Source organism: Anabas testudineus, chromosome 19 (assembly GCF_900324465.2).
Source record: "Anabas testudineus chromosome 19, fAnaTes1.2, whole genome shotgun sequence".
In the NCBI taxonomy this organism is placed as follows: Eukaryota; Metazoa; Chordata; class Actinopteri; order Anabantiformes; family Anabantidae; genus Anabas; species Anabas testudineus.
Genome location: NC_046628.1, coordinates 11,072,711 through 11,087,846, shown reverse-complemented (window position 1 = coordinate 11,087,846; position 15,136 = coordinate 11,072,711). Strand labels below are relative to the sequence as shown.

The window sequence follows — 15,136 nt, the reverse complement described above, 5'->3', positions numbered from 1 at the left end:
AGGAGTCGGCGCTTTCGCAAACATCAGCCTCTCAATTAGCTTCTGCACTCATTTCTCTTTGCAAGAGAATTATTTTTCAGCTGGATGCTTTTTCTTTGTTTATTGTGAGCAGACCAAAGCCCTATCAGCAGCTAATCACTGCATGTCAAATTCAGACTTACCACAGACACTTAAAAAGAAAAAAAAAAAGGGGGGGGGGGGGGGGGGTTCAGTGACAATCTTCTCAAGTTTAGATTGCCATTTCAGATTTGGACAATCACCAATTTCTTTTAGATGCTCAAATCTGTCTAACAGCCAAGGAGAAGATCAGCATTTGTTTGATATAATTTGTTGTGACATGTTAATTGCATCTCCTTGTAATTCTCTCTAATTGATGTTTGATATGTCTCAGGAAATTAGGCCAAATAGATAACACTGCAAATATTATGAATCCTCCCCGCCTTTCTGTTTCTGTGGCAGGTCTGATGAATTCACAACACCTAAAACTGTAATGTGTCAACGTGCTGTGCAGTTACAGTATGTGCTGTACTCCCAAGGCTGCCAGGCTGACAAATCTAAGGTTACAATCATACCACTGTATGCTCAAAATACATTCATGCACACTGCAGAGGGTCAGAGAAGACTAACCTGAGCAATTTTCACTGAGTTCTGGGTCGAACCCCCGGCATGGTATTCAACTTTGTTCCTCTTGACAATTTCGTCAAACCTGCAATAAAGACACATAGGACTTTTAAGTTAGGAAAGAAAAGGGTCAAAATGAACTAGAACAGTGGATTAAATCAGTCCTGCTGTCAACATACAGCTACGTGTAACAACATCAGGTTTCTCAACACTTATCACATACAAGATCTATGGGTTAAGGACTTGAGTCCACCTGAGACGAACTGAATTTGACTAGACATAGTTTAGTAAGTCTGACACGTCTGTGTACATGAGGTCCCGCAATTCACATGTGAGGACGGAAACCAAGTCAAATGAACTCTGTAGACTTCTGTGGAAAAAACTGTGGTGAGGAATGTATTCAGGCAAACTGAGTGTTCCCATGAGGACAGTGGTCTCAATAATTGTGAAGTGCAAGAGGTTTGGAGCTACAGTATAAGGACTCTTCCTAGAGTTGGTCATGAGAACACACAGTGCAATGAAGTGAAGCAAACAGCAAAGACCACAGAAGCTTCAGAACAAGTCCTCGACTGACCCAGCCAGTCTCCAAACCCCACAGAACATCTACTGCAGACATATGTGGTCTCTGAAGAACGCCTCCAGTGATTCCTTTTTAATCACTCATCAATATCACTTTAAATAGTTCTTAGTTTTGACTAATTGAACACTAGATAACCAGATAATAATAATAAACTTCAGCCTGTGAACATAAATGACAGATAATTCATTGCATATAATATGTATAAGAAACAAAATAACACTTAATCCATATTTACATTTTTCATTAGCTAACCATTTTAACTTTTGATGTGCTGTAACTTTCCATGTGCAAGTTGCATCATATATATAAACCTCAAAAACTGAAAGACATTTGATATTTGACAACAAATGCTTTTGGAGTTCAAAAGAACTATTTAGAGTCTAAATGTCAGCTTGATAAAAGCAAACGAGGAACACTGTCCACACGTGGTTGTAGTTAGCCATACACTATTAAAGCAAGATGAGCAGTGAACAGTTATTTCTGAGGAACTTGAACTGTTTCCTCAAAAAGTTTCATGAAATGAAAGAAACAATTCATCTTCCACTTGGAAGAAATACGTGACCACTTTATATTTCATAGGTGGTCACGGGTTCAGACAAAACAAGTTTTGCAATTTCCTTGTGTACAAAAACTCCATAGCCGGATAACAGGCCGGGACTGCATCTGATTAAATGTTTGATGTCTGAACTATACAGCAAAGTTTGGAAATGACTGTAACAGACTAAACACAACGAGTCAAGAAAACAGACACGGCTTTGGGGAACGGGGAGTAAACAAATGCTGAGTTTTCGAATATAAACCACAGGAACACCCTTGGGTCTCCAGTGAAATGCTGAAGGCAGTTCTATCGTTTTTATATTGTATGAACATAGTGCCATTTAAAACATCAATAACTTCACTACTTAGGCATAACGTGATGCACAGATAGAGCCTTTGGAGGGCTGCGAACATGAATAGTGTGTATCCTTCACATCATTCATATAAACAGCCTCCCAGGGGGCTGGCTATATAAACGTGTCCACCCAGCGAAGGAAATTGACCTAACTGCAGTTGAGATGACACGCCACATTACGAGGTCCTTGGTGTTTCTTTCCCCCCTCCTCAACTGTACATTGAAGACTGTCTATTTGTAAGTATATTTACATCGGGAGGAAAAAAAATCCAATGACATGGTAAATAGTTCAAGGTGCATAATTCCATTCCCAGAAGCATTACATGTAATTCCACATTAAATGAACATAGTAAGAGAGGTTGTTGAGAAAATGTTTGAGCATAATCCCAAGGGGCGCTGGTTATGTAAAGGCTCTGCTGCACAGTGCCAAAAAATTCCCTTTTTAGGATTAACAAAACATTCTCAGGGGAAGGTCAAAGGCTGCACGTTTTGTACAAGCAAACTTGAATTTTAAGGTTGGACTACATATATGTATATATGCTTATATATGCATATATGTAGACACACACACACACACACACGCACACACTGCACAGGAGAGTAATCTGTATGCAAAGTGCATCATGGCTTACCAACATGTGTCAGCCAGAGGTGTTCAATACTTCAACACAACCTGGTATAACTAAGCATGGCCGAATTTTGAGTGAGTGTGAAAGTAACCTTTACTGCTTCAAAGAAAGTCTGCATATCATGTCTCAAGGCAAGGGGTCTACCCAGGGCAGAATGTTCCTAATAAAGAAAAAAAACTTTCCATGCAAGTGGAAAATATGCTAACTGGGAAAAAAAAAATCCTTCCTGAGACACCTGTTATGACTCCTTGACAAAGGAAGAATTCGAGCACTGTGGGTGTTTATAACATGAAGGCAGCCGAGGGACTCTAGAACCCATTTCAAATAGACACACAGCTTCTGAGGATTTCAGCTTTTTTTTTCCTTCCCTAGAAGTATTTGCTCCACCTTTCAGTGCAGACAGCATGGGGCCCTGCTCTTGGACGCCTCGAAAATCCCATCCGAAAAGGAGCAGCTGCCTCGAGACCTTTACACCCTCAAACATCATGTGATCCCATAGTAGTGACACCGTAAACGGCCCCCTTGGCCATTTAGGGAGAGAAAATCCCTTTCCATCTACTGCAGTCTAAGCTCACTCGGTGATGGGAGGGAGCAGAGAAAAAGAAATTGTTTTGAACAAAATGTCCTCAGCCAGTAACCTCTGCTTTTAAAACCTGCTCGTGTTGTTAAATCGAACAGCAATTCCAACTATGCCATGCATTCCACTAATGTATGGCTAGTCCGTGCTACATAAAATGCGCTTTGCCCCTGACACTGGTTAAATACCACTCTTAACTAAAGGCACTGTGCTATTTTTCAATTTCATACCTTCCAATTTGAGACTAATAGAGGCACTTATTCGGCTTAAATCAAATCATATTCAAATTAGGGAAATTAGGCAACTGAATGTAATATTTGTATTCGAATGATAAGAGAGTCCTCGAAAACTAATACCTCTACATCTCCCAAGTTTAACACATTGAAACTGTTGGGACAGATAACACAAGTCAGGAACATCGTGTTGTTTACATTCCTAGGGATAGAGCCCCCACCATTGTTTCCCATCAAGGGAAATATGAGAGCTTCCAAAGTACTATGAGTGTTCTCTGCCCCGAGTGACTCATGAGCTCCTCTAACACCTCCCCAAAAACACGAGCCAAGTAGATTATTTACATGAGGCAATAATTCAAGATTTGCTCTTCTAAGTCTCTTACATGGAGGGCAAGGTGAGCCCATTTACCCAATCCCTCTTCATTCGCCTTTGATGTTAGCCTATCTCGATAAGACCGGATGAGTGGCCCAAAATCCCTGTCGAGTGATTTCACAGGAAGAACAAGTCTCTGTTAATCAATGGCTAGATTGGATCTGTATCCTCGAGAGTGGTCCGCCTGAAAGTCCTCCCGAGTGTTTGAGTGCACACCGGGGTAATTCATCGCTAATGATCACCACAGCACCCACTCTCCTGCGCGCCGTTCGTCCTTATTTAATTGCCTTGTTCATGTTTAAACAGCTTACAAATCACAAGGACAGGCAGGGAAACATGATCAAACGGCCCATATCACTAATCAGGGGAGGGCAAGGCAAGGAGTAAGAGGACTGGGGCTTCTTTGCTGCTCTCCTTGGGGGATTAGGAAGGCGGAGGTTTGTACAGGAACAGTAAATTATCTCTGCTTCTACTACAGCAGGCAGGTACATTTAAACAGGCAGATCAATCTTTCCCTCTCTCTGACAGAAGCAGAGAGGGGGCAATACAGCTAAAAGGCTTCGGTAATCCCAGTTTCAACACAGTCATCTGGAGTGGAGACAGGTTCCACCATTGATTAGATTCCCCAATCAGTGTGTGCATCCTACACCCGCCTTCCTTGGTAGTCTGGAGGCAGTACAAGGCCCGATGCACAGTAATTGTTTCCATAGGTCAGGCAGAGGAAAAACAGCTCGGGGATGTGATGAAAGGGAGATGGAAAGAGTGAGGAATATTGTTGTTTTCCCTCCCAATTAAATTGTTTGTCAAACCCTTCACAAAGGGTTACGCAGTTTATCTGTTTAAAATCAATACGCTCGTCTCAGTGTGAAAGCTTGTCCCGACACAAGACAGGCCCATTAATTATTCCGTTCTGTGCGCTATCGCTGGGCTGCTCAAGGTTGAGCCTTATCTTTTCTTATTTCAAATCAATAATTATCTTCTACCGTGCTCACGCTCCCCCTCAGAAATAGATGTGCTTTTCATTCAATGCCTGTAAAGTGTCTCTCTCTGTAGCAACCGGTGAGGAACGCAGAATGAATAGGACATTCTTATCAGTGGAACATTAGGGCAGGATGGGAATAGATGGCGAAGAATGAGGCACATAAAAGTACTGAACACAAATGAGTCATGATTCAAACAGCGCGAGAGGCCTTGTTCCCGTCCTCTGACATCTTCTAATAGACTACAGTAAGCTATGAATGTTGATTTGCACAAAAGCATTACGATATCGCCATCATTCAGGTATCTCGATCCATTTGGGTAAATCCCTATTCAGCCGAGAAAACCCATCTTGTGTCCCTCGGTATGAAAAAAAAGGAAAAGCCACAACTCCAACTGCAATGAGCCTTTCTGCATTATAGACTGGATGCACAATTAATGACTGCACAATTACATGGTCATAATGGGTGAGTAATTGCATTAGAATGTAGAAACAACAAATGTGCATCCCTTTAATAATCGGCTGATCCAGCAGCAGCAGCAGCCCATTTGCTGGCATTAACCGAGGACTGCTGTTTGTACTTAATTAGGCTGCACTCAAGGATTAGGCGGCGGGGGCAAAATCTGGTCACGGAGGATGAGTTCATATTATTTCCTCTAAAATGTCACAGGTTTTTGGCTTCGCGCTGCAGAGGGTGGCGTTGTTTGTCACACTGTACTGTGTGGATGTGGGAGAGCGAGTGTGAGAGTCTGTGTGTGTGTGTGTGTGTGTGTGTGTGTGTGTGTGTGTGTGTGTGTGATGATATGAAAGAGAGAGAGGGAGAGAAAGAAGGACACATTGAGGAAGAGAGTGAGAAGAGGGAGTGTGTAAGCAAGGATGGGACTTGTGGTGTTCTCTTGAGGATTGAGATTTGAAGCCGGAGCACAAAGCCTTTGAGACATTCCCCTTATCTTGGAGGTTGATACCAGGATCTTGGTGATTCAGAGCGCTCCGTATGAATAATTCTACCAACACCCCCTACTGCGGGGACCATATGGCACAGTGTGAACTTTAAACACACGGGGAGTGTTACTGCTCACCAGTCAGGCCTCCCATATCTTCCCCCGCACAGGCTAGATGTAGAGAAATTATCAGCATAGATGGTATACTAAGTATTGTACATGTATAAGGGCTGCTGCCATCAGTGGCTTTTCTTGTGTTGTTGCTTCTGGGGATCAAAGATGACTAAAAATAGCCCTGAGCATGCTTTGCTGAACTGAACATGCAGTATGTACTGGCTGAGATGCCCACATTTTAATTATAAAATGCTCTTTAAAAGGCGGGAGTTGGAGGACGGGGGTGGGGGTGGTGGTGGCGGCGCCCACATGCACAGGGATGTGGATTATGTTTGTTACACCCCTTTGACTTGTGATGTTTCCTTCTGGCACCACCTGCTGGCAGCCGCCATCAACAAGAGGGAGGTGAGGACGAGCCTTAATTATGATTGCATCAGCCATCTCTTATGATGCAGTATGAACACTTGGAGCACAGCAATCACCCTGCATCACAGCATGTTAACCTGTTTCACCAAATACCAACAGTAGCACAAGCTAAAAGGCTTCTTTGTTTAGATTATATTAAAAGTTTTATAACCGACGAGGACTATTACATTTCTTCCAGTCGAGTGCAGCTTTGGTGAGCAATTTAGATTTATGCAAGTGCCCCAAATTGTTAGTTTCAAGCAGAACAATAAAACTTCATGAGCAGCGCGGCTGGTGGATGAACAGGTTTCTGATGTCTCAATTACCAGTTGAGTGCCATTAATCTCTGCTCCTGCTCTTTGGCTCAGAGGGTGGCTGATAGCTGCAGGTCTATGAACTTTGCCCTCAGCATCGGAGGGAGCCGGATGTTCTGACCCCCCCCAGTGGGCAGGCTGAGGTGAGTTTAACTAAAGGCACTGTGCTAGCACTCAGCCTCAGCAACAGACATGGGAGCTGGAAAGTGTGTGCGTGTGTGTCTACACGTTCAGTCAAGCATGAGTGCATCCAGTGAAGTGGCACCGTGGAAGGCACATGCAGGTCCTGCACGCATGCTTGCATGTGAACATATACATATACACACAGTATAAGGAGCGACACACCAGGATCGCTCCACTGGGGGCTTCTTGCACTCACAATTTGCTTCATTATATATTAAAAATATAAAAAGAGTCAAGTGTGTTTACAGAGTAGAATCTATCTCACACAGACTCACACACATACACACCCAGGAGCCAGAGTGTTTAGCATGTACTCAGTGAGAGAGGCCTTTGTTGTTTTTTTTTTTTTTTCCCAGTAAGCAGATTGAGCTGCACGGCAGCAGCAGGAGAGTGTAAGATGTACACAGACAGCGGGGTGTGTGAGTGGAGAGGCACCTCCACTGATCTCCTGTGTCGTGTGATGATGTGTGTGTGATGTGTGTGTCTCAATCCAGCACTGATCCCCCTGAGTCAGCCCTGTCAGTGATATGAGCCTCCCACCCTCTCTCTCTCTCTCTTTCTCCCTTTCCTTCGCCATCCGGAATGCTAATAACAGCCAGCCACTAACGCTGCATCCCTGAATTATTCATGCAGCAGAGGGTCACACGGCATAATGAGGAGTTTACTCTCATTCTGGATGTGATTGTGACGCTGCTAATCTGCATTTAGCACAGAGAAAGAGAGAAAAGGAAAGTGGTGGTGGTGGTGGTGGGGGGGGGGGGGGGGGGTGAGAAAGAGAGAGAGGGAGGGAGGATGAGCACTGATGAACTTAATTGCTGTGAGCAAACAACCTCTGAAAAGAGTCACGCCATCATCCAGAGATGAGAAAGTAAACAATTAATTATCACTGGACAGAGGGAGTCATAAAACAAATGTTTGAACGGCACTAATATTCAGGAGCCAGCTGATATCCCCCCCCCACCACCTCCACCCCCACCCCGAGGTGACAATACACTCACTGTAACAATGACTCACTCATTTGACACCCCAATAATCATTAGCTCTAATATGATATGGTTAACAAGCCCGAGAAGGTTTGGGTGGATTGTTTATTATGAAATGCAGTGTGTTCTAAACAACCTGTAGTGCCTAGTTATCCTGAAATAAAATGTCTATTTGCCCACATAATAATCTCCTGCAGAAAGAGGCGTGTTTTCATTATGTTGACATGTTGTTTCCTAGTAGCCTGGGTACTGCAGACTACTGATGCCCTCTGCTGGACATTACAGGTACTTTAAAGGTACTGCAATTTGATTTAACAAATGTATTACTCACAGGAAAGGGGGACGTACATAAGTTCACAACATGAATACTTGAAAAGCATGCAACAAAAGATAGTATGCAACTGAATAAAGTGAAATAACACAGCTTGTACCATTCTCTCATTACATAATGCAGTATGTACAGCATGTACCCTTATCTTCCTTACTCATAAAGACATTACAAATTTAATACTTTGCACCACATGATGGCAGCAATAACTACATGTGAGTAAAAACCAAAGCATTACATTTCCACTGACTGAGCATGTCTAAGCGGACAGAAATTCAGTCACATACAATACTTTGGTTTGTTGGTTTCCCCTCATACCTCAAAGTTCAAAACAACCAAGGTGGCCGGTAAAAACCAGCATCTGCCAAAAACAACCTTTCAACTGCAGCTCACTAACCACAGTGGAAATATCATCCAAATAAAAACAGTACAAGACCTGGGCGTTGACTGCAACATGAGTCAACTAACAAGCACACTGTAACGCTGTGTAAAATACAAGTATTGCCAAACAGCTGCTGCCTTATATGGAGGCACACGTCTTTAAATAGCTTGTTTTGACCCCTTTTTAATAGTGGGCAAACTAAACCATAAATATTAACACTTGAGAAGCTGCAACTGAAATTTCAGCCCTTTAAATAAAAAAGAAATAAACTAAACAGTCAAAACAAGCAGCACATGACATATTCGGGGCTTTTACAAGAAAATAAAAAAGCATTAAGCCTCCAGCCAGTTCTAACAGGGATGTTGTTGGTTTCTACTGTACAGCAGGCAATTTCTCAGGATTATATGGACTCTGCTGTGACTGGATAATTGAATTCAGACATGGCCACAGTGCACTGCATCCAATGATCTCCCTCCCACCAGGGTGATGGGGAAAAATGAATCGTGTTACACTCTGTAGATTCAGAAGCACAACAATAGTGTTAGCTGACTAGCCTTGTAAGTCTATTGTGGCCTTTCTACAAATGTTAGTTGTCACAACAATTTCTCCTTCTTCCATGGACCAATGACCTTGTAAATGACCTGCTTGCCCTGGACACTGAGCTACTACTCCAGCATCTAAAGTTTTTCATAAGATGTACTGCTACATGGTTCAGCAGACGATGTGACTAAAAAAACAAACGTGCATGCACATTCAGATATGCATTGACGGACAGGATCGCGACTGTGCTGCCGTGTGTGGCATTTCACTGGGCATGCATTGAAATGCATTGTGCTGGGAATTAACCACCAAAGCCGCATGTTAATCCTGCCCTGACCTTGTGCAGAACGTGGAGGGAACTGTGTCTGTGGGGCTAAAGATAACACAGCTGCTTTGTGCCGGAGGAGAACAACACTGCTGATGATGCTGCTTTGTGCTGCTGCTACTGCCCAAGGTCACATGTGTCCCTTTGTCAAGTAACAAGACCCGACAAGGTAGCCTATTGTAAACTAGAGGTGATCAGATGGGCTAATCTATCTGTTTAGTATATATTAATAACTACTACCGGTTCCTTTTCTTGTGACCCAACTTTCCACTAAACTTCACTAAAACAACTTTTTCCATGTGCAGATCAGGAGCATGAATGTATGCTCCAGTAGAGCTGCTCAGAGTCCAGCAGGAAGAGATGCGGTTATCTCACATCCAACAGATGTATGATGTACGGTACATTACTGAAGAGTGTGGGAGTGTAAAGCAATGAATTCCTGTAAAAGAGCATTTGTATGTTTCACATGTGTCATTTGCCTTATTCCCAGCAGCACCTCGCTCGATACTGATAAACGCTGATAGAAAGTTGGACCATAGCGTGTGCGATGGTAGAAGTAAAGGTTTTAACATTTATGGAATTTATAAATGTTTTTCCAGATACTCCTACTCCTTTAATCTTCCTGCTGCACTTAGCTGATTGAAAAAGCCCCTTCCTGGATAATACAGCTGATTGTCTCTAAGAGAAAGTTTCAGTCTTAACGCAGAAAGTACAGCATAGCTAAATTGCTCTTACTAACCGTAGTTGTTGGAACTCTTACCACCTATTGCAACCATGTGTGAACTGTTTGAAGGTCCAATCAGTATTTTGCCAACAAAATAATGACTGAATTTGTTTTAATCAAGGTAACTCACTAATGTAGAACATGAAAGCATAAAAATGTTATGTGATTCTCTTAGATTGTGAAATCTGTGCGTTAATCCTTGAAATATCAAAGAAAACTTAAACCCCTCCCTCTCACCATACTTACAGATGGTGCACTTATTATGTCTGCACTAAAATTAACATGGACAAATTCCCTGAAAAGACGCCATCTGCAAACTATCAAACAAAGGAAATAGGGCGGTCAATAATTAAGGCTGGTTCTTGCTTTAATTAGTCTCGCTGTTGTTTACAATTTAGTTTGCTCACCTTTAGGTGCATTTCTGAAGACTGAAGCGCTGTGTTCTGGGACACACAGCCAAGTTTTCGAGGAAGGCTATAATATTACTGTGGTATCTGCTTGCAATGTGAAGGAGGGAGGATTTGGAAAGGGAACCCAGCATGCTCAGCAAATGGTATGTAGTTAAACAAGCAGAGACAATATCTTCGTAGCTCTTCTATTTAGCCCCAAGCAGAAGTTAATTCTTTGTCGTATTACTGTTTGTCGCAAATTTAGTAGAAAAATGTGAGCGTGTCACATTCTGTGGCTCAGTTACAGGGGGCTGATTTATGACTTGGCTATTTTGAGTACAGCTCGCAGTGTCAAGATGGTAGTAGTAGGTATGAATGACCAGTGTAGGCCTTATTTGGCTTTAAGTACTTTACACTACACAAGCATGTTGTGTCCCAGTGAAGGATTGACTCACAAGGCTTTGTGTTTGTCTTCAGCGAGGATCTGGTCATTAGGTTTCAATCCAAACCTTTAACAAAGAATAACAAAATAAAGAATGTCAGTGAAGATACAGGGAAATAAGCATATCAGTGGAAGGCGTTTAGACTTACTTGTCAAGGAAATCTTTGTCCACAACAGCTGAAATGTCAAGCAAGGGATTTCCCATCCCAAAAAGCGTGTTTTCACTGTGTGGAGACAAGAAAACATATTGTAGTATGCAGACTCCCACTCAGCAAGTCTTCCTGAACAAAGGAAACAAACAATCTGCTGTGATACAGAGAGTCATCTGTTTCTGATTGCAGTCCCATGTCTCACCGATGGCCCTGGTACCTGACCCTGTGCTTCAATTTAACATGTACATGTGTGCAACACATGAGACAACAAAGCTAAAGAAACATGCAAAAGCAAACTAATGAGCATTTATGAGAGAGATCACTCACCTTGGGCTCAGAAATTTTATTCTTATTTTTACCATTCAAATGAGTATTAGTCAAATGAAAAGCAGCCTTTCAAACTAAAATATAGGATATATCAGTCTCTGTGTGGGAATGCTATGATATATAGGCATGTGTAGTTTTTGTGCCATCAAAGATCTTTTGAATAATGTGGAGTAAAGTAATTGGGTCAAAAATTTATTTTCCCATGACCTTTTCATTTAGAGACCTGTAGGAATATATAGTGGTCTGACAAAAGTGTTACCATTTAATAGTTATCTATGATTCGGAAATCACATGACACCAGTGTAGCTAGTGTTGTTCAAATCTCTAAGAGAAACTTGATCAGCAAAAGATCAAGTTTCAGCCAAAGAAGATGCAGACTCACCGAGGCCGCCCCAACGTAATACATCAACCTAAAAATCTGACTTACAGTGTTTATAATGAACCGCTGAGTATTCAGAGCACATAATAAAAAAAAAGAAAATGACAAGAATAGAACTGTTCTCCGTGGACACTCATTTGATGATTCCTATTATTTGGATCTTACCTTGGAGTTGGCATGTTGTCAGAAACCTCAGCAGCCTAACCTGACGATTTGAATGGTCAACAGCTTCCTACTCTGTCAAAGCAACGTGCTTTTTGACTACAGGAACTGCGCTGCACACTGGACCACTCTGATTGGCTGGTGGAAAAGTGGGCTGGGCCAACTGACAAATGATTGGCTGCACATGTTCCAATTATTGTAACTCTTGCTATGCTATGTTTGAAGGAAATGGGAAAGGGTTAAACCTTGTTGAAACAACCATAAATAAATACAAATACATCACTTAATAATCTGTAAACCAACCTGTAGCAACATCAGAAAACATGATTTAGTTGCCCTTCAAAATCTAAACTGCAACAACCTATTATTTACATTATTATTTTGATATGTCAACTATGTTCTGAACTGATCCATCAGTCACTGTATCTATAAAATGTGAAAAATACAAAAAATGCTCATGAGAATTTCCCAAGGCCAAGATGCCATTTTCAGCAGTCTTGTTTTGTCTGAGCAAAAGTCTAAAAGACAAAGATATTTAGTGTATTATCACAGGTAATACTCTGTAGGAGCTGAAACTAAACATAACATCTTTTATTTTAACAAAACATATAAACAATACACTAAATGTTGCAGCTCTAAAATGTTTATTACATTCAGTATTCATAGCAATAAATCTAATCTCTGATTCACACTTTGCTATTTATACATCAGGGGGCAAAAATATGAAAATGGACTTTGTTGAGTAGTTAACATCAGTCAACTCAATACAATCCAGTTAGTTACAAGGTCAAACATTTTGGAATTATAAATCTCCCCTTCTCGCCTCGCTCCACTGGTTTCCTAAGAACGAAGCTGAAATTCTTGTAATTTCTTCCAAAAAAACAGCCTTGCTTAAAATAAACCCAGAAACGTGTGAATAAAGTGCTATAAATTGCACAAAACCACGCCAATAAATCATTTGCATGTGTTGATTCGTCATAGTAGAAAAAGCAAAAGGTGTTATTGACATATATCGTGGTCCAAACCTCACACAGGCCCATTCCTTTACTTTTTCCTTGTACTATGTACTATGGCAATAAAGTTGAGCTGAGTGTATAAGTTCTAAGAATTTACCTCCCCAGTCAAGACATATTAAACATTAACCAAAACTGAGGACAATTATTTCAACTTACATTTTACAGAAGTCAAGTGAACGCCGCACCACTCACTTCACATTATGCAGAAGCAGTTTTATTTATTTATTTATTTATTTATTTATTGATTTTAAGTGTCTGCCAACATGAATGTCATACTAATAATGTCATAGCTTTACATGAATAACATGAAACTGTGACTGTTTTCATTTTAGGATTCGTTTTATATCATAAACCTTGTTGCACTTTCCGTCTAATTAATATTTAAACCATTTCCTGGTGTTGTGCACGTTTCACACCGTCTAACTTTACCCATAATACAATTTAAATCAATATATATTATAAATTTATATAAGCCTATAAATTGGCGACACTCTCTATTGCAGCATGTGGTGAATAAAAACATTTGACATGGAAATGAAGTGGTCGTCATACTTCTTAACTTAGCTGGTTAACTAACTAACTATTCTCAAAGTTAGTCCCACTTCTTTTACCTTAATCTCATCTATATAAACCATTTAAAAACACACTTGCAGCAGGATTTCACGCGTTTATCTCCTCGTTTTTTTTAGGATAATTGCAGGTTGGATAATCTCCGCGTCTCCCAGTCATGTGATGATGCACCCACCCTCTGTTGCTAGCTGTTGTTAGCATCGTTTGGACCGAGCTATCTGTATCTAAATGCTAACAGTGGATTCACCTGAGCCCAGGACTGGATGTAACGTTCAAATGCCCCCCCTGTGATGCGCCTGATCACCGTGCACCTCCTGCAGACACTTCCCCCCCTAACACCGCACACGTTAGCATGAATTAACAGCTAGCTACCGCTGCTAACCGCACTCGAGCATCCCCCTCCAGGTCACACAAACATGAGCCGGTTTGTTTTTTTACCTTAACGCTGTTTTCCTCCCAGTCGACATGTTTGCTTCTTCGTCAGACATTTATCTTTGAATCCGGTGTTTGGACGCTGAGGAGCCTCCGCTCACTGCGGGGGAAGAGAAGTGAGAGGCTGCGGCTTCCTCTCACACAGATGATGAGGAGGATTTCGGTCAACAGCGTGAAACCTACAGGGAAAATGAACGATAATGTCCAGAGACTGGGTGAAATGAAGTGGTCACTTTCTCCAGGGAGAGTCCGTGTGGATTTCAGTCATAAAGAGCAGAAAGAGCAGCGTTCATCTCGTTATCGCGGTGCTTTCCTGTTTCACCTGTTTCACCCAGATTAAGTTCAACTTCCCCGTCTGCCCAGATCACACACACACATCCCATTTAGTGCGCCTTATATTATGAAGTGCATTCATTTAATACTTATTAATACCTACTAATGATGTTAGTGGAGTAAAAAATACACAACTCAGCTCACTTTTTGCAGCACTCGCTTCAAGACAGAGCCCCAGACTCCTTAAGTCCCAGAATGAAAGTTTAAAATAGTTTCATTGATTTATAACCCTCATGATGCACAATATTATCTTTCTTAAGTAACAACCTGTATTGTAAATAGACCGCAAAATAAATCTGAGTGATCTGAAGAGTATCAGCTTATGGTGTTATGCAAATTCAGAGTGAGAATATAAATATTTCTATTTTAATCCTGCCTGTTACTTCTGTTGCATTCATGTACCCTTCTTTCTTCTGATGTTTTAACGTGAATTTATATTGTCAGTGTCACTACTTTAATCTAATATTTAAAGCCCTAGACAAATAAAAAAATATAATAAATGATGAGGCAAAATATTCTGTTGTAATTTGGGTGAACTGACCCTTTAAATAGTCCCACTTTAAGGTAGTTGGCATCAAAATACCTGCAGAGTCAACATATAAACAATGACCTAAAGGGACAATTCATGTTTTTAAACCAGCCAACTTTCAGAAACCTCACAATCTGGGTACAGCTCATTGTCCAGAAAATATATATTAATTATTTGATGACCATGTTAAGGCCAAGGTTGGATTCCTGACAGGACAAAGTGGCTGTGCCTTTGTGCCAATGTGCTCCACGAAAGCACAAAGTAGAAATAGGAGGCATGAAT

General features: G+C 41.3%; 1 protein-coding gene across 2 annotated transcripts in view; it reads right to left on the bottom strand.

Annotated features, from left to right (window-relative positions):
- adkb (adenosine kinase b) overlaps positions 1 to 14,340 on the bottom strand; it is a 93,721-nt gene extending 79,381 nt beyond the window's left edge. Inside the window, exons 1-4 of one of the 2 annotated variants that reach the window (XM_026351949.1) lie at positions 13,999 to 14,340; positions 11,104 to 11,178; positions 10,968 to 11,021; positions 628 to 706 (exon numbers count right to left, since the gene is read on the bottom strand). In XM_026351949.1, coding sequence (XP_026207734.1) covers positions 628 to 706; positions 10,968 to 11,021; positions 11,104 to 11,178; positions 13,999 to 14,048 — 258 coding nt within the window. In that variant the 5' untranslated portion in view covers positions 14,049 to 14,340. Of the gene's footprint in view, positions 1 to 627; positions 707 to 10,967; positions 11,022 to 11,103; positions 11,179 to 11,977; positions 12,194 to 13,998 lie in introns of those variants that run through there. The other variant, XM_026351950.1, reaches the window with a different exon arrangement.
- Between the last annotated feature and the right edge of the window lie 796 nt (positions 14,341 to 15,136).